This window comes from Camellia sinensis, chromosome 5, assembly GCF_055761805.1.
Source record: "Camellia sinensis isolate YWXY chromosome 5, ASM5576180v1, whole genome shotgun sequence".
Taxonomy (NCBI): domain Eukaryota; kingdom Viridiplantae; phylum Streptophyta; class Magnoliopsida; order Ericales; family Theaceae; genus Camellia; species Camellia sinensis.
In genome coordinates, this window is record NC_138965.1 from 62,662,782 (window position 1) to 62,682,075 (window position 19,294).

Below are 19,294 nucleotides of genomic sequence, written 5' to 3' on the forward strand. Positions count from 1 at the left end.
AATTTTAAACATAATTTTCAAACATTTCCAAATTCCAATTAAACTTGTACATATATAATTCAATATCTCAATTTCATTATTCTACCTTCAATTTGGGCCAAATCATTGGTTATCATCATTAATCAACCTAGGGTTTCAAGAAAATATTGAAATTGCAAGAAGAAAATCAAACTTATTAACCCATTACTTTATTCCAATCTTTCCCATTGATTATACACCTAGGATTCATAATCCACCATTTTAACCCATTAATTTAACTCCCAAGATTCCATACCTCAAGAATCAAGCAAGCTTTGGTGAGATTCCTCCGTAATTTCGGAATTCCATCGGTGGAAAATGTTGATCTTCATGCCTTCTTCACTCCTTGGTGGAAGATCTTGATCAAAACTTAGAGAAATGGTGAGGATTTGGGATCAAAACCCTAGGGTTTTCGGACCTAGGGAGAGAGGAGAGAAGAGGAGAAAAGAAAAATGTAAGAAATGATCTCAAAATCCCGTTTTTAAGTTGCTGTACTCGCGAAACCCGCTCGAGCGTCCTTATTCCCGCTCGAGCGTACCTGCTCTTATCACAGATTCCAAAACTTCAAACAGGCATAACTCTCCCATCCGGACTCCGTTTTAGGTCATTCTTGTGGTCAAATTGAAGCCCCGGAGATAAGCTTTCCAATGGTTCTAACCTCACATCCAAATTCAAAGTGTGGCGAAAGAAAAAGGCAAAAGAGTGCCGGATGATCGTAGACGAATTATTCGAATTAAAGTTTTTGGTCCAATCTTACTTTACCATCATATTACCACCTCAAGCAAGACCCCAAAATAAAATGAGGAGGTTCCAAACATACCAATAAAAATGTCAAAAATGAACCCACGTGTCTCAGGAATTCAAATTCAACCTGGAGACCCGCTCGAGCGCCCAACCTTGCGCTCGAGCGTACGGACCAACAAAGCTCCCGCTCGAGCGACCATTTCTACGCTCGAGCGGAAATTTACAACCCTCAGAATCTCAAGCCGTCTGCAAAATTGCTGGGAGCCCCAAAAGTACGCTCGAGCGCCAACTACTCCGCTCGAGCGGAGGGAAAAATTTCAGATTGTTCGGTAAAGGTCACTGTACGGGGAGCCAATATTCCGGCAAACCCGTACTCCTTTCTTCCAAGCTCCGTTTATGTCCGATCACCTGCGCGCAAAGAATGGAGAGCTACCCGGCGGTGTGTGGCCGGAAAAACCCTCCAACGATCAAGTTAGCACACACCTTAAGATAGAGAGAGAGAGAGAGAGAGAGAGGTGTTTTAGTGTAAGAAAATCCTTACAAAGTGTTCATCTGTCCGCGTATGGGGGGCGCAAACCCGCTTATATACCTTCTGCGCCCCAAATCTACTCTCATTAGTCTCTCGACACCTGGTGCTATTATCCCATCTGTCAGCACAAATCACGCTGAACATCATCTAACCCAACTACCAGCCCACTCTATTGGGAGCTCGGCAGCCGGGCTGCAGCTTCTCGGCTGCCAACAGCCATACTGCACTTCAAGACCAAGTGCTTCCAATAACTGAGCTTCGTTTCAGCCGTGCTCGACCGCATTCCGGCGACGCCGAGCACGGGATTGGTCATTCCGGTCAACCAAAGGCCTTCCTGCCGAGCTTCAGGCACGAATCTTCATCCCGAGCTATGGGTGCGCGCCTTCCGACCGAGCAACGCACGAACCGTGATGCCCTTCTAGGCCGTGGACGTCTCAGCCGAGCTCTCACTTGATCGGCCTTCATACCAAAGAGCCCAAGTAGCTCGGCTCCGCAGGCCCTTTGCCATTACTGAGCAAAACCACGGCACAATCTTGAAGCCAAATACCTCGGCCCAATCTTGTTTGGCCGAAACTAGATCATAAATCTCCCTCTCAATTGCCCCTTAATTCCGTCCGCGCTAGCGTGACTGGGATTACATTTCAAGGCCGGGCTAGGCTTTTTGCTTGGTGATCCACTTTCTTCGGCAAGGAACTCCAAGGAAGGTGAGCAAAGTCCGCTCGGCGACTTCCCTCTTGGCGAGCAAGATCAGCTCGGCCAAGGAACTCCAAAGAAGGCGAGCAAGGTCCACTCCGCCACTTCCTTCTTGGCGGACAAGATCAGCTCGGCCAAGGAACTCTAAAGAAGGGGAGCAAGGTCCGCTCCGCGACTTCCTTCTTGGCGGACAAGATCAGCTCGGCCAAGGAACTCCAAAGAAGGGGAGCAAGGTCCGCTCCGCGACTTCCTTCTTGGCGGACAAAATCAGCTCGGCCAAGGAACTCCAAAGAAGGCGAGCTAGGTCCGCTCCGCGACTTCCTTCTTGGCGGACAAGATCAGCTCGGCCAAGGAACTCCAAAGAAGGCGAGCAAGGTCCGCTCCGCGACTTCCTTCTTGGCGGACAAGATCAGCTCGGCCAAGGAACTCTAAAGAGGGCGAGCAAGGTCCGCTCCACCTCTTCCTTCTTGGCGGACAAGATCAGCTCGGCCAAGGAACTCCAAAGAAGGGGAGCAAGGTCCGTTCCGCGACTTCCTTCTTGGCGGACAAGATCAGCTCGGCCAAGGAACTCCAAACAAGGCGAGCTAGGTCCGCTCCGTGACTTCTTTCTTGGCGGACAAGATCAGCTCGGCCAAGGAACTCCAAAGAAGGGGAGCAAGGTCCGCTCCGCGACTTCCTTCTTGGCGGACAAGATCAGCTCGGCCAAGGAACTCCAAACAAGGCGAGCTAGGTCCGCTACGCGACTTCCTTCTTGGCGGACAAGATCAGCTCGGCTAAGGAACTCCAAAGAAGGGGAGCAAGGTCTGCTCCGTGAATTCCTTCTTGGCGGACAAGATCAGCTCGGCCAAGGAACTCCAAACAAGGCGAGCAAGGTCCGCTCCGCCTCTTTCTTCTTTGCGGACAAGATCAGCTCGGCCATGGAACTCCAAAGAAGGCGAGCAAGGTCCGCTCCGCCTCTTCCTTCTTGGCGAACAAGATCAGCTCGGCCAAGGAACTCCAAAGAAGGCGAGCTAGGTCCGCTCCGCGACTTCCTTCTTGGTGGACAAGATCAGCTCAACCAAGGAACTCCAAAGAAGGCGAGCAAAGTCCGCTCTGCCTCTTCCTTCTTGGCGGACAAGATCAGCTCGGCCAAGGAACTCCAAATAAGGGGAGCAAGGTCCGCTCCGCGACTTCCTTCTTGGCAGACAAGATCAGCTCGGCCAAGGAACTCCAAAGAAGGCGAGCAAGGTCCGCTCTGCCTCTTCCTTCTTGGCGGACAAGTTCAGCTCGGCCAAGGAACTCCAAATAAGGGGAGCAAGGTCCGCTCCGCGACTTCCTTCTTGGCAGACAAGATCAACTCGGCCAAGGAACTCCAAAGAAGGGGAGCAAGGTCCGCTCCGCTACTTCCTTCTTGGCGGACAAGATCAGCTCGGCCAGGGAACTCCAAAGAAGGCGAGCAAGGTTCGCTCCGCCTCTTCCTTCTTGGCGGACAAGATCAGCTCGGCCAAGGAACTCCAAAGAAGGGGAGCAAGGTCCGCTCCGCTACTTCCTTCTTGGCGGACAAGATCAGCTCGGCTAAGGAACTCCAAAGAAGGCGAGCAAGGTCCGCTCCGCCTCTTCCTTCGTGGCGGACAAGATCAGCTCGGCCAAGGAACTCCAAAGAAAGCGAGCATGGTCCGCTCCGTCTCTTCCTTCTTGGCGGACAAGATCAGCTCGGCCAAGGAACTCCAAAGAAGGGGAGCAAGGTCCGCTCCGCGACTTCCTTCTTGGCGGACAAGATTAGCTCGGCCAAGGAACTCCAAAGAAGGCGAGCAAGGTCCGCTCCGCCTCTTCCTTCGTGGCGGACAAGATCAGCTCGGCCAAGGAACTCCAAAGAAGGCGAGCATGGTCCGCTCCGCCTGTTCCTTCTTGGCGGACAAGATCAGCTCGGCCAAGAAACTCCAAAGAAGGGGAGCAAGGTCCGCTCCGCCACTTCCTTCTTGGCGGACAAGATCAGCTCGGCCAAGGAACTTCAAAGAAGGCGAGCTAGGTCCGCTCCGCAACTTAGGCGAGCAACATTAGCTTGGCTGGAACCTCGCAGCCGAGCAAATCATCAACCCGTCAGCCGGAGTAAAACATCTCGGCGGGAACCTCGCAGTTGAGCAAATCATCAACTCTTCAGCCGGAGTAAATCATCTCGGCTGGACCCTCGGAGTTGAGCAAATCATCAACTTTTCAGCCGGAGTAAAACATCTCGGCTGGACCCTCGGAGTTGAGCAAATCATCAACCCGTCAGCCGGAGTAAAACATCTCGGCTGGACCCTCGTAGTTGAGCAAATCATCAACCCGTCAACCGGAGTAAATCATCTCGGCTGGAACCTTAGAGTTGAGCAAATCATCAACTCTTCAGCCGGAGTAAATCATCTCGGATGGAACCTCGGAGTTGAGCAAATCATCAACTCTTCAGCTGGAGTAAATCGTCTTGGCTGGACCCTCGGAGTTGAGTAAATCATCAACCCGTCAGCCGGAGTAAATCATCTCGGCTGGGACCTCGCAGTTGAGCAAATCATCAACTCTTCAACCGGAGTAAATCATCTCGGCTGGAACCTCGCAGTTGAGCAAATCATCAACCCGTCAACCGGAGTAAATCATCTCGGCTGGAACCTTGGAGTTGAGCAAATCATCATCTCTTCAGCCGGAGTAAATCATCTCGGCTGGAATCTCGGAGTTGAGCAAATCATCAACTCTTCAGCTGGAGTAAATCATCTTGGCTGGACCCTCGGAGTTGAGCAAATCATCAACCCGTCAGCCGGAGTAAATCATCTCGGCTGGGACCTCGCAGTTGAGCAAATCATCAACTCTTCAGCCGGAGTAAATCATCTCTGCTGGAACTTTGCAGTTGAGCAAATCATCAACTCTTCAGCCGGAGTAAATCATCTCGGCTGGAACAGAAGAGTAGGCCCCTCATCCACTATTATTTTGGACACAACAAAGCTCTTCAGCAAAAGTAATTCACTTCTATCACATTGACAAAAAGAGCATTTGCATTCAGAAGTGTAAGGGAAACAAGTCCCTCAAAAAAAAAAATTACATAAGGCCGCCTTCCATGGCCGGGGTACGCCTTTGCCATCCAAATCTTCTAAGTGGTATGCCCCCTTACCCACCAGTCCGGTTATCTTGTAAGCCCTGTTTGTCTGTTGCCACCGGGGTTGTCTTCGCGGTGGACGCCGCTGCATCATCCTCTACTCGGATGTGCTCATTGATGCGCTGCATTAGTTGCCCCATGGATGGCGGCTGTTTCATTGTAAGCGAGTCCCTCAGCCTATGTCCGACCGGGAGACCGCGCTTGTATTGGGTGATTGCTAGGTTGACCGGGCAATCCAAGATCTCGTTGAAGGTTTCCCAATATCTAGAGTTGTATGCCTTCAGTGTGTCGCTCGACTCCATCTTGACACTGAGAAGGTGGTCAACTTCCTTTGGCGTTTTGGTGTTTGTTTTGAAGCGCGTCACAAAAGCTTCGGCCAACTGTTGCCACCTTTCTATGCTCCCCTCCGGCAGCCTCTCAAACCATTTCAAGCCCAGCTTGCCCAAACTTGACGAGAAGATAAGGCACATAAGAGCGTCATTCCGCCTATGTCCGGCCATGACCTGTCGGAAGTGGCTTACATGCATATAGGGATCGATTTTTCCATCGTAAAGCGTGAACTTAGGCTGGTGGAAGCCCACGGGAAGCGGTGTTATTTCTATCCCCACGGAGAAAGGGGTGGCGCTCAGCTTTGCCAAGTCTGTGTCTAGAAAGAGAGGCGCAGCTAGGCGAGGTGGAGGCATTCCGACCTCTTCACTGGCATGAACCCCATAGGATAGCCGCTGGAACGCCGGCACCCTCTGAGCCTCCCGCCGGCGAGCCCGTTCCTTCAAGACTACCCGTAAATACTCTGAACGAGCGGAATAAGAATACCTCGATGTCGTCGCTGGACGTGAGGGTTGATAGGTGCTGTCTTGCGCGCTGGACTTCTCTACGTGCGCGTCGGAATCTTCAACCTTGTAACTTCTGGTGGTTGAGATGGACGAAGTATGCCGCTGGCTCTGACTGCATGAACGGCGGGGTCGGGTGCGCTCACTGTGGTCTCCCACTCCAGCTACACCCTTCCCTTTGACATGTCGCTTAAGATCCTCCATCTCTGCCGCCATTCTCCGGATGACGGCGTCTTGGTCCCTTAGCTTGTGTTCCAGTCGCCTGGCGTGCGATTCTCTCCGCCGCCGGTGACCGTCTGGACTCCGTGAATGTCCAAAGCTTCTTCCGCGTTTATCCCGCGCGTCTCTTGAATGTCCTCCTGGAGAAGTTTCCAGGTCCGCCATAGGAGGAATGGCAGGATGTCCTTCTCTCCGTCTGCCTGACTCCGGGGTAACTCCGTCGATGGCGGACAACGGAAACTCATCGTTGTTCGCCATGGACGGCGATTAGATGAGCGTGGAAGACAAGGTTTTATCTGCAAAGTTCCCACAGACGGCGCCAATTGTACGGGGAGCAAATATTCCGGCAAGCCTGTACTCCTTTCTTCCAAGCTCCGTTTATGTCCGATCACCTGCGCGCAAAGAATGGTGAGCTACCCGGTGGTGTGTGGCCGGAAAAACCCTCCAGCGATCAAGTTAGCACACACCTTAAGATAGAGAGAGAGAGAGGGAGGTGTTTTAGTGTAAGAAAATCCTTACAAAGTGTTCATCTGTCCGCGTATGGGGGGGCGCAGACCCGCTTATATACCTTCTGCGCCCCAAATCTACTCTCATTAGTCTCTCGACACCTGGTGCTACTATCCCATCTGTCAGCACAAATCACGCTGAACATCACCTAACCCAACTGCCAGCCCACTCTATTGGGAGCTCGGCAGTCGGGCTACAGCTTCTCGGCTGCCAACAGCCATACTGCACTTCAAGACCAAGTGCTTCCAATAACCGAGCTTCGTTTCAGCCGTGCTCAACCGCATTCCGGCGACGCCGAGCACGGGATTGGTCATTCCGGTCAACCAAAGGCCTTCCTGCCGAGCTTCAGGCACGAATCTTCATGCCGAGCTATGGGTGCGCGCCTTCCGACCGAGCAACGCACGAACCGTGAAGCCCTTCTAGGCCGCAGACGTCTCAGCCGAGCTCTCACTTGATCGGCCTTCATACCAAAGAGCCCAAGTAGCTCGGCTCTGCAGGCCCTTTGCCATTACTGAGCAAAACCACGGCACAATCTTGAAGCCAAATACCTCGGCCCAATCTTGTTTGGCCGAAACTAGATCATAAATCTCCCTCTCAGTCACCAATTCCGGTTTCAAAGGCATAACCCAACAGATAGTTCTTCAATTCTAATAGAAAACACATTAACCACTAATTAAGTAAGGATAACTTTCTATACGCATTTTAGGGTCATTACAGTAAAAGTACTGGATGTGTGAAAATCACACTCGATGGGCGCTCGACACCCGCTCGAGCATGTGACACAAGTCCTCGCACGAGCATCCAATACCCCGCTCGAGCGGACTTTAAAACAGTGTAAAGTGCTGGATGCACGAATTCCACGCTCGAGCGCCAATCACTTAGCTCGAGCGTGAGTCCAAAATCTGGAATTTCCAGATTTGAACCTCAAGTTCAAAAACAAGTTTCAATATACCAAATTCGATTATTTTGGGCTAATTTTCCCGAAAAAAACTTAAAAACCTATAGTATAACATGTTTCAAAGATCAATTTGAGAAATCAAAGCCCAAAGGTAATTCAATTAAACTCAGTTTCAAACCAATTTCCAAGAACATAACTCAAACATGACATGCATGAGTTTAAACCAATTCAAAGCTTCCATTACATGCTCTAATGAGCTAATTCTTCCAAAAACATGGTAAAATCATGAACTATACTCAAAATATGAACATGCATGTGGCAAATTTGTGAAGAACAACTTCAAAATGCAAGAATATGCCCATGCATGCAAAGATTAAACTTTGATTCAACAAATTAAGCTAATTCATGACCTTCATCTCTAGACTCCTATAAACCATGCAACATATAACTTGAATACATGAACAAGAAGGTATAATCTCTACCTTAAGTCTCCAATTCTAGGTGTAGGAGTCCAAACATGCAATCGACCTTCAATTTCCTCAAATCACCAAGCTAAAATTGTTGAACTCAAGTTTCCTCACTCTCTCTATCTTTAGTCGGCTAAGGACTCAAGGAATGGCTGAGGAAATGATGCTAAATAATGTATAATTCAAGTCTCAACATATGGTATGAAGTGGGTCACTAAGTGGCAAAGTTGTAAATAATGCAACTTGTGTAATTTAACTTATTTTAATCTATTTAATCATACCAAATCACATTTCAAATAAATACGCCATAAAATCACATAAATTATGATTAACACATATCACTAATCAATTTCAGATTCGGCCGCCGATAAGGCCTTCAATTTGCAGTTTAAAACATAAAACATGAACAAATAGTTTAATAGTCGAACAGATGGAGATGCACTTAAACAGATACAGACAATCAATCAGTTCCAGATTTCAGTCAGTCAGTCAATTAACATGTTTAGTCTCAGTTTAGTAGTAATCAGTGGTTAATCAGTAAATAGTGGTGAGGGTTGTCACAATCTCCCCTCCTTATAAAGAGTTTGGTCCTCCAAACTCGAATTACCTTCGTTCTGGAAGAAAATAGGATTCAGTGGAAACAGTTCAGGATATCTCTTCAGCATATCATCTTCCCTTTCCCAAGTGGCATAGACGCCACCATGGTTTTGCCAGTCAACTTTTACTAACGGAATCTCTTTGTTTCTCAACTTCTTGATCCGTCTGTTTACAATCTGAATAGGTCGTTCCTCGTAAGTGTAGTCATTACTCAGCACTGCACAAGTAGGCTCAATCACATGGAAAGGATCCCGGAGGTAATCCCTCAACATAGAAATGTGAAAGACGTTATGCATATGCTCTATTTCAAGAGGAAGTGCTACTTGATACGCCATCGGATTGATTTTCTCAATAATCTCATACGGTCCGACATATCTCGGCGCTAGCTTACCCTTGACTCCAAAACGAGTATGGCCTTTCATTGGTGTCACTTTCACAAAAATGTGATCACCTACTTCATACTCTCTGTCTCGCCTTCGAACATCCACATAACTTTTCTGTTGGCTCTGTGCGGTTTTCAGTCTCTGTTGGATCAGTTTTACTTTTTCAGTTGTTTCTTGCACAATCTCGGGCCCAAGTAAAGGCCCATCTCCAACTTCTGCCTAGCAAATCAGAGATCGACATTTTCTTCCATACAATGCCTCGAAAGGCGCCATACCAATGCTTGAGTGAAAACTGTTATTGTAGGTGAATTCAGCCAACGGTAAATGGCTTTCCCAATTTCCCTGAAAGTCAAGGACACACATTCTCAACAAATCCTCCAAAGTCTGGATGGTCCTTTCTGGCTGGCCATCTGTTTGAGGATGGTATGCACTACTCAATCTCAGTTCAATACCCAATGCTGTCTGTAAGCTTTGCCAAAATCTCGATGTAAACTTCGAGTCCCTATTAGAAACAATGGACACAGGCACTCCATGCAGTCTAACAATTTCATCAATATAGATTACAATCAATTTGTCCGCATTATAAATTGTTTTGACAGGTAAGAAGTGAGCAGATTTAGTCAGTCTATCAACAACAACTCAAATTGAGTCCATACCTTTACTGGAGCGAGGTAAACCAACGATGAAATCCATGGTAATATGTTCCCATTTTCACTCCGGTATCGGTAAGGGTTGCAGTAAGCCTGCGGGTCGTTGATGTTCAGCTTTAACTTGTTGGCAATGAAGACATTTCGACACAAAATCGGCAATTTCTTTCTTCATTCCCGGCCACCAGAAATTCAGTCTCAAGTCTTGATACATTTTCGTATTTCCAGGATGGATAGACAGTTTCGAATTATGGCCTTCTTGCAGAACTCTCCTTTTCAGTTCAGAATCATTCGGTACACACTGTCTTCCCTGGAATTTCAACACGTTATTCTCAAATTTGAAATCCGACCTCAGTTTGGATTCTCGTTCTTCGATGATCTTCTTCAAGAAGTCATCTTGTTGCTGTTTTTATTTAATTTTTTCAGTCAGTGCCGGTTGAGCAGAAATAGCAGCTATTGTTCCACATTGTTCTCGCAAAACAATCTCAATTTTAGATTTTTCAAGGTCACCAAGCAACTCTCTCTGTCTAGTGAGTAAACATGCCAAATTCCCAATCGATTTCCGACTCAGTGCATCGGCAACGGTGTTAGCTTTTCCCGGATGGTACAAAATCTGTAGGTCATAATCTTTTATCAGTTCTAACCATCTCCGCTGCCTCATATTCAGTTCTTTCTGTGTGAAGAAGTATTTCAAACTCTTATGGTCTGCATACACCTCACATGTCGCCCCATAATGGTAGTGACGCCAGATTTTCAGTGCAAACACTACTGCAGCAAGTTCCAAGTCATGGATCGGGTAGTTCTTTTCATGCGGTCTCAGTTGTTGGGAAACATAGACAATAACTCTCCCATTCCGCATTAAAACACATCCCAAACCCTTATGAGAAGCATCACTAAAAATGGTAAAACCATCCGTACCTGAAGGTAGGGTAAGAACCGGTGCAGTCACAAGTCGAGTTTTCAACTCTTAGAATGCTGATTCCCTTTGGTTAGTCCAGTCAAATGATATCCCTTTTTGTGTCAGTTGAGTCAATGGTAAGGCAATTTTGGAGAAGTCTTTGACAAACCTTCTGTAATACCCGGCTAATCTCAAAAAGCTTCGGACTTCCGTAACATTTGTTGGTCTAGGCCAGTTTACTACTGCCTCAACTTTCTGCGGATCAACTGAAATTTCATCCTTACTAATAACATGTCCCAAAAACATAACATGATCAAGCCAAAATTCACATTTAGACAGTTTAGCATACAGTTTCTGTTGTCTTAGGGTCTGTAGGGCAAGTCTCAGATGATGTTCATGTTCTTCTCTACTTTTAGAGTAAATCAGAATGTTGTCTATAAATACAACAATAAAATCATCAAGGAATGGTTTAAAAATCCTGTTCATAAGGTCCATAAATGCAGCAGGTGCATTGGTAACTCCGAAAGGCATAACTAGAAATTCGTAATGTCCATACCTCGTTCGAAAAGCAGTTTTGTTAATGTCCTCTGGTTTAACTTTTAGCTGGTGATATCCGGATCTGAGGTCAATCTTAGAGAACACCTGAACACCCTGTAACTGATCAAATAAGTCATCAATACGCGGCAATGGATATTTATTTTTCACAGTTACCTTGTTCAGTTCACGGTAGTCGATAAAAAGTCTCAGTGAGCCGTCCTTCTTTTTCACAAATAGGACCGGCGTGCCCCACGGCGAAGTACTGGGCCTGATGAACTTCTTATCTAACAATTCTTGCAGTTGCACCTTCAATTCTTTCAATTCAGTCGGAGCCATTCGGTAAGGAGCTTTAGATACTTGCTGTGTACTCGGAATCACATCAACGGTGAACTCAATCTCCCTATCAATCAAATCCCCTAACAGATCATCTGGAAATACATTGGAAATTCTCTGACTATATGAATACTGTTCACATTAGCATTAACATCAGTAGATACAGTCAATACAGAACAGAAATACCCTTTACACCCCTTTCTAATCAGTTTGTATGCTTTCATAGAGGAAATCAGATACGGGGGAGGTACTACTCCAACTCCATTAAACACAAATTCAGGCAAACCAGGTGGACGGAAAACTACTTGCTTCGTTACACAATCTATGGTAGCATGATATTTCGTTAACCAGTCCATCCCCAATATTACATCAAAATGGTCAATATTCATTGGCAGTAAATCAATATACAGATGCATATCTCCAACAATAATTTCACATGCAGGGTACATATAAGCACAAGTCACAGATCCCCCAATAGGTGAAGATACAGCTAACAAGTAATTCATGGGTTCCAATGGTCTATTCAATTTTCGCGAAAAAAGCATGCGATACATATGAATGTGTAGACCCCGAATCAATCAAAACATACGCATTTTGAGCACAAATTGAGAGTATACCTGACACGACGGTCTCGGTATTTTGTACATCTCCCGGTACGAGTGCGAACATTCGGCTTTGCCTCATAGGCTCTTTCTCAATAGCTTTGGGGTTGGGTTTTGGTGGAGCAGTTGATGCTGCTGTGCTAGGTGCAGCTTTACTATTGCCCTGAGGAGTGGAAGGGCAATCTTTGACCATGTGGCCCACCTTGCCACACCTGTAACAAGCACCAGATAATTTATAACAAACCCCTTTGTGTTTCTTACCACATTCAGAACAGGGCGGTATGGAACCACTTCCCTGACTGGAACTGGTTGTTGACCCTGTATTCTGCTTCTAATTCGATGAATTGTTTCTGTCTTCCTTGAATTTAAAACCCCGTCTCTTCCCGCGCCACTCAGTTGCGGGTGTTTCAGTCTGCTTCAAAGCTTCAATATTTGCTTCGGCCATAATGGCTCGATCAAGAACATCCACATATTTCAGTAACTTTAGCACATTGATTCTGTCCAGTATTTCTACATTGAGGCCGCCTTCAAACTTCCTGGCCTTCTTGTAGTCGGTGTCCACCAGGTGTGGTGCATATCTGGCAAGTTCGGTGAACTTTGTTTCATACTCTACTACGGACATGGCGCCTTGTTTCAGTTGTTCAAACTCGGTCACCTTTCTGTCCCTGACACACTGAGGGAAGTACTTTTCGAAGAAGGCTTCTTTGAATTGAGCCCAAGTTATAGCAGTGTTGACATCACGGATAAGCATCCACCACCTTCTAGCTTCTTATTGCAAAGTAAAGGTGGCCAGTAGCACTTTGTGTGCTTCAGAACATGAAAAAACTTCAAATAACTTTTCAGTCTCAAGAACCCAAGCTTCAGCTTTTAGCGGTTCGAGGCCTCCCTAAAAGGATGGCGGTTTCATCTTACTAAATTTCTGTGTCAGAGCTATAATATCATCATTCATAGGTGGCTCTGGTTGTACTGAAGGAGGTGGGGGCTGTTGGTTCTGTTGTTGCCCTAGTCTTTCAGTTAGTAGTTCCACCATTCTCTCCAACCTCGTCATTCTTGCCTTAGAGGATTCAGTTTCATCAACATTTCTTACGTTGTCCATCTCACTATAGGTAGTTATAACAATTATAAACATAGGCAGTTGCATACTTAGACAGATTATCACATTAACAGTTATATTCATGTCTTAGCCACATACACTTATCATGCTCATGTAATGCCCTAATCACGTTTCTAGGACATCCTATAGCTCATTTGGACACGTGTGTGCGGTATAACTCGTGATTTAATAATGCTTTGATACCACTCTGTCACGACCCAAACCTGCCCCGGGGTTTAGTACCGTAATCGGCCAGTAATCCGAGATTACCGAAGGCCTGCTTAACAGTAATACAGTCATACAGAGTACAGGGGCTGGCGGAAGCCAATACAGTAATTAAAATATGTCCAATGAGCTGTGACAGTCTGTATGCAAAAAGACTTTTCACATCATATACACATATACAATCAGTACAAAAACAGTATGTACAATATATACAATCATTCAGGACAGGGACTTAATCCCTATTTAAAACAGTACAGTACAAAAACATTCAGTCTATACAAAACATAACCAAGAAGCGGGAAAACTAAAACACCCCAAAAGCCCTAGCTTGACAGGCTTGGAACCTCGCAGTGAGGCACAATGGTTGACTTTGACAAAAGGGAGTCTAACCCACGCTCCTAGCTCCGGTCTGGTGCCTGAACACCTACATATATATATATATATATATGCAGTGAGCTAAAGCCTAGTGAATAACATAATACGTAAAGATGTTAAGAATGAATGTCCTTTCAGTATTGAAAACAGTCAATTGATTCAGTGTATTAGTCATTCAGTCATATGTGGTACATCCATTAGCAGAACAGTACAGTAAACAGTAGGTCTTGAAAGACCGAACAGTCAATGATGGCCATCATAACAGTAAACAGAAGTTCCAAAATAAGAACTGACAGAGATCTCTGTAACAGTAGCAGTAATAGTAACAGTAGTTGCTAAGGATACCACAATACAGTTCAGAATAGAGGACAAACATTCATTCAATTAATAATAAACAGTTCAGAAAACAGTTCAGTTGATCATTCATAAAATATTCATTTTCGAACATAACTTTACAACATTGTTACTCATAGAGTTCTGGGCTACAGATAAGCTAGTACGCGTCTCCGGATGCCAACCCTACACAGTTGCAGAATGAACACACACTAAGCTGCACAGTTGGGAAAATAATAACTTAATCCCTAGTTTGCCTCAGTGTGGTTCTACATCAATATCCTCATTAAGATGCCTTAAACTAGGCCTAGGAATGCTTAGGATGGAATGAAGATGCAAGGATGCACTTTAAAACATTTTTCAGAATTTTCAGAAAACAGGGGTTACGCTCGAGCGTGTCTATATCCGCTCGAGCGGACATGCAGACAAGGGTCTCCGCTTGAGCGTGAATCAATCCGCTCGAGTGGACTGCAAGCTACAGTAAAAGTACTGGATGTGTGAAATCACACTCGATGGGCCCTCAACACCCGCTCGAGCGTGTGACACAAGTCCTCGCTCGAGCGTCCAATACCTCGCTTGAGCGGACTGTAAAACAGTGTAAAGTGCTGGATGCAAGAATTTCACGCTCGAGCGCCAGTCACTCCGCTCGAGCGTGAGTCCAAAATCTGGAATTTCCAAATTTGAAGCTCAAGCTCAAAAACAAGTTTCAATATACCAAATTCGATCCTTTTGGGCTAATTTTCTGGAAAACACTTCAAAACCCATAGTATAACATGTTTCAAAGATCAATTTGAGAAATCAAAACCCAAAGGTAATTCAATTAAACTCAGTTTCAAACCAATTTCCAAGAACATAACTCAAACATGACATGCATGAGTTTAAACCAATTCAAAGCTTCAATTACATGCTCTAATGAGATAATTCTTCCAAAAACATGGTAAAATCATGAACTGTACTCAAAATATGAACATGCATGTGGCAAATTTGTGAAGAACAACTTCAAAATGTAAGAATATGCCCATGCATACAAAGATTAAGCTTTGATTCAACAAATTAAGCTAATTCATGACCTTAATCTCTAGACTTCCATAAACCATGCAGCATATAACTTGAATACATGAACAAGAAGGTATAATCTCTACCTTAAGTCTACAATTTTAGGTGTAGGAGTCCAAACATGCAATCAACCTTCAATTTCCTCAAATCACCAAGCTAAAATTGTTGAACTCAAGTTTCCTCACTCTCTCTATCTCTAGTCAGCTAAGGACTTAAGGAATGGCTGAGGAAATGATGCTAAACAATGTATAATTCAAGTTTCAACATATGGTATGCAGTGGGCCACTAAGTGGCAAAGTTGTAAATAATGCAACTTGTGTAATTTAACTTATTTTAATCTATTTAATCATACCAAATCACATTTCAAATAAATACGCCATAAAATCACATAAATTATGATTAACACATATCACTAATCAATTTCAGATTCAGCCGCCGATAAGGCCTTCAATTTGCAGTTTAAAACGTAAAACATGAACAGATAGTTTAACAGTTGAACAGATAGAGATGCACTTAAATAGATACAGACAATCAATCAGTTCCAAATTTCAGTCAGTTAGTCAATTAACATGTTTAGTCTCAATTTAGCAGTAATCAGTGGTTAATCAGTAATCAGTGGTGAGGGTTGTCACAGACATGCAACTTAACCATTCTTTGAATAGCCAAACAAAAGTCTCCGTGTTCTCATTACTTAACAACCCACAACCAAACAAAATTGGCTGTCCATGGTGATTAACTCCTACAAACGAAGCAAACAGCATATCGTATTTGTTTGTCAAATAGGTTGTGTCAAAAGAGATAACATCCCCAAATGCTTTATAAACCGCCCTACTCCTTGCATCCGCCCAAAACAAGTTGCGCATGCGACCATCTTCATCAAGGTCAATTGCCGAATAGAAGTTTGAATTTTGTTGTTGCATTTCATGAGAATAATGTGTAACCGATTCAGCGTCTCCTACCCCAAGTCTCAACCTTCTAGCATTCTCAACATAATTCCTTGCATCGCGTTCATCAAACGTTAATGCCTCATATTCCCCCGCTTCAACAACTATGGAATGAAAATTCTTAGCCACCCCAATTCCTGCTGCATCGTTAACTTCTAGTCTCCTCTTCACCGAAGTAACAATCCTCTTATTCATTGCAAAATACCGTGAGTTAGTAGCAACCAAATCATGAGTGTGCTCAAGCACAATTGTGGTTAACTTATATGTTATATCCTTTTGTAGACTGGCTCTTACCCTTGCTTTACAATGAATTTTTGATGACAAAGATGGTTCCAAGGGTTTTATTTCTAATCTTTTTGTTTTGTTTCGCGCCCTAGTACATTCAATTACAAAGTACTTAACTTCCCCATCACATGTTAAATTTTGTGTTCTACAAGCTATAGCAAATCCCGAGTGTTTCGCATATTTTGCATAAAATGCGTACACCTCTTCCTTTGAGCTAAAATACATTCCCTTCTTAGGTTCTTCAACTTCACCACACTCATTAAATGAAAGAGTGTTATCTTCTTCTTCAACTTCGTCACTCCCATTGAAAAAATTATTGTTCGAATCAATATCCATTCTACCTTCAAAGTTAAATAGAATACAAAATTTTAGAGTACAAACAATTATCTTATTAATGGCAGCCACCTTAAGAATGGGGCTTTTCAAATTTGTAAAATATGAGAGCCATTAGGCTAGAATCAAAAGGAGTTGAATTTTATAGCTTAAATCAATCACGGAATCCAAAAGAATTATTCAATGTGAGAACATAAAAATCTTTGCAACCATAAGTAATTGAAAAATGGCATTTTGAATTGAATTGATGATAGAATACATCCATAGTCTACAACAATAGAAGGCAATAGATAAAACCATAAAAGGTATTATTAAACATGTAAAGTCAATTGAGAATGAAAAGATGTTGACAGGTTCCAAAATTCTATTAAACATGTAAAGTCAATTGTATTAAACATGTTGACAGGTTCCAAAATTTTGTATTATCAAAATTCATGACAATATTAAACATGTTGCCTGTATTATTAAACCTGTTGACAATATTATTAAAGTCAATTGAGAATGAAAAGATAAAAATAAAAGGTATTATTAAACATGTTGACAGTATTAAAGATTCAAAATTCTGTATTGACAGTATTTACAAATTCTATATTTTCCTCACATCTCCACCTCCAAAACAGTATAATCCGAAGGGGTATTTCTTGTGTAAATACTGTTTTGGGTTGAATCTGTATTTACAAATTCTGTCAACACAAAATTTGAATCTTGAGTGAATTGAAGGTCCCATTTACACAACACAGAATTTGAATCTTGAGTGAATCTTGTGTAAATACACTATTTACACAAGGGGTATTTCTTCTGTATTTTCCTCACATCTCCTTATCCAAAGTTAAATACTATCTTGACGAATCTTGTGTAAATTCACGTACAAATTCTGTTTTAAAGATTCAACCCAAAACAGTGTTGATTTCTTGTCTTGAAGAGCAAATGAAGAGCAAATCACACAAGGGAAACAAAAATACTAGTCAGGACTGGATGACACAATGGCAGCAGCTTGCAGCACCCATGGCAGCAACAAGAACCCAGATCGCTCCTCTCATTGTGCCCTTAGGTTACGAATGATACATGCTTCTCTCTCTTTAATCTCTGTTCTTGTCTTTCTTTTTATTTTTTTTATTGTTTTGCCAAATAAAATGATGCTTGGCTGTGAGACTTCATTCAAGCACACGCCCACAGAGGATAGAAAACAACATTCGGGCCACTCTTGAGCCACACTCTTTTGAGCTACGAATCGCTATTGTTCTATTGTTGATATAATACACATTTTGTGGAATGAATAATTGTGCTTTAGATGGAATATCAAGGAAATGCATATTTTAGCAACTTAATGAACGACGAGTTTGACCTTGACTATGAAGTTACCACTGAATCTCCTTAACAAGAGAGTCAATCTTTATCATTCGCTCCTGAAATTATTACTCAAACCACAAAGATATCACAACGCAAAGGGAACTTCACTGTAGAGGAAGACATGATGCTCATATCTTCATGGCTTAATATTAGCTTAGATCCAATTAGAGGAAATGAGCAAAAGTCAAAGGCATATTGGTTAAGAGTGTGGGAGAACTTGAACAAGTACAAAACCTTCGATTCTGAAAGAACTCAAACTTCTCTTATGAATCAGCGGTCGACGATTCAACTTGCCACAAATAAATTTTGTAGATGTTTTGCTCAAGTTGAACGGTTGAATCGAAGTGGTTCGACTGAAAAAGACAAGGTATTACTAGAATTTAATTTTGTACCTATAATGAATATATATTTTTCATTACGTGATTGTGATTATTCTTTAATCTATTTTTCAGATTCGGGATGCAAAAAAATTGTACAAAGACTTGTGTCAATTGAACTTTCCCTTTGAGCATTGTTGGAATGAATTAAGATCCCAACCAAAATGGATGGAAGATACAACAACGAAGAAGCAAAAAAGCACAAAAAATGCATCTCCGGCAACGTCTACCCCTTGTACACCAGATTCAGTAAATTTAGGGGACAATGATAACTACGATGTTGTGGAAAGACCAGCAGGAAGAAAGGCCGCAAAGAAAAACAAAGCCAAAGATCTTGGAAATAATGTTACAGAGTCGCCTTTTGTAAAGCTTTTAGAAGAGATAAAGGCAAAGAACGACATAACAAATGAGAAGAAAATAGAGATATTTGAAAAATCTTATCTTCAAGAGGAACGGAGGATTGAAAATGAGGAAAGGAGAGAGGAACGAAGGCTTGCATTGGAGGAAGGAAGAGAGGAAGAGAGAATCATGTCAATGGATACAAGTGTGATGCCTCCATTGCAAGCGCAATATATTCGCCAACGTCAGATGCAAATCCTTGAAAAAATGAATTAATTGTTTCTAATTAGCTTTGAAACTCTGTTTTTATTTAATTTAAGTTTGACTGCATTTTATTTTTGGGTTTGCTGGCACATCTTGTATCAGTTGGGGTTGCTTTGCTGAGTTGTCATGCTTCTAGAAAATAGAGATATTTTGTGATGTTTTTGGATAGTTTCAGTTAGGGTTGTTGCTTCTTGTTGCTGATGGTTTGTCAAACAGCTAAATTCATTACATCACTTTTATATGGCTTGTTAGCACATTTTGTATTGTTTTATTTAGAGTAAATATGATACAAGCTGCAATGATATATTGTTTTAT

At 43.4% G+C, this 19,294-nt stretch overlaps 2 protein-coding genes across 2 annotated transcripts; one reads left to right on the forward strand and one right to left on the reverse strand.

Annotated features, from left to right (window-relative positions):
- Positions 1-12,774: 12,774 nt before the first annotated feature.
- Positions 12,775-16,652, reverse strand: LOC145791446 (protein FAR1-RELATED SEQUENCE 5-like). The gene is made up of 3 exons (XM_082871799.1): positions 15,736-16,652; positions 12,918-13,105; positions 12,775-12,812 (listed from the first exon to the last, which is right to left on the reverse strand). Exons 1-3 carry the CDS (start codon positions 16,650-16,652, stop codon positions 12,775-12,777), a joined length of 1,143 nt encoding a protein of 380 aa, XP_082727925.1.
- Positions 16,653-18,120: 1,468 nt separating this feature from the next.
- LOC114290208 (glutathione S-transferase T3-like) lies at positions 18,121-18,991 on the forward strand. The gene is made up of 2 exons (XM_028234103.2): positions 18,121-18,366; positions 18,452-18,991. The coding sequence occupies exons 1-2, from the start codon at positions 18,121-18,123 to the stop codon at positions 18,989-18,991; spliced, it is 786 nt and encodes a 261-aa protein (XP_028089904.2).
- Positions 18,992-19,294: the final 303 nt, after the last annotated feature.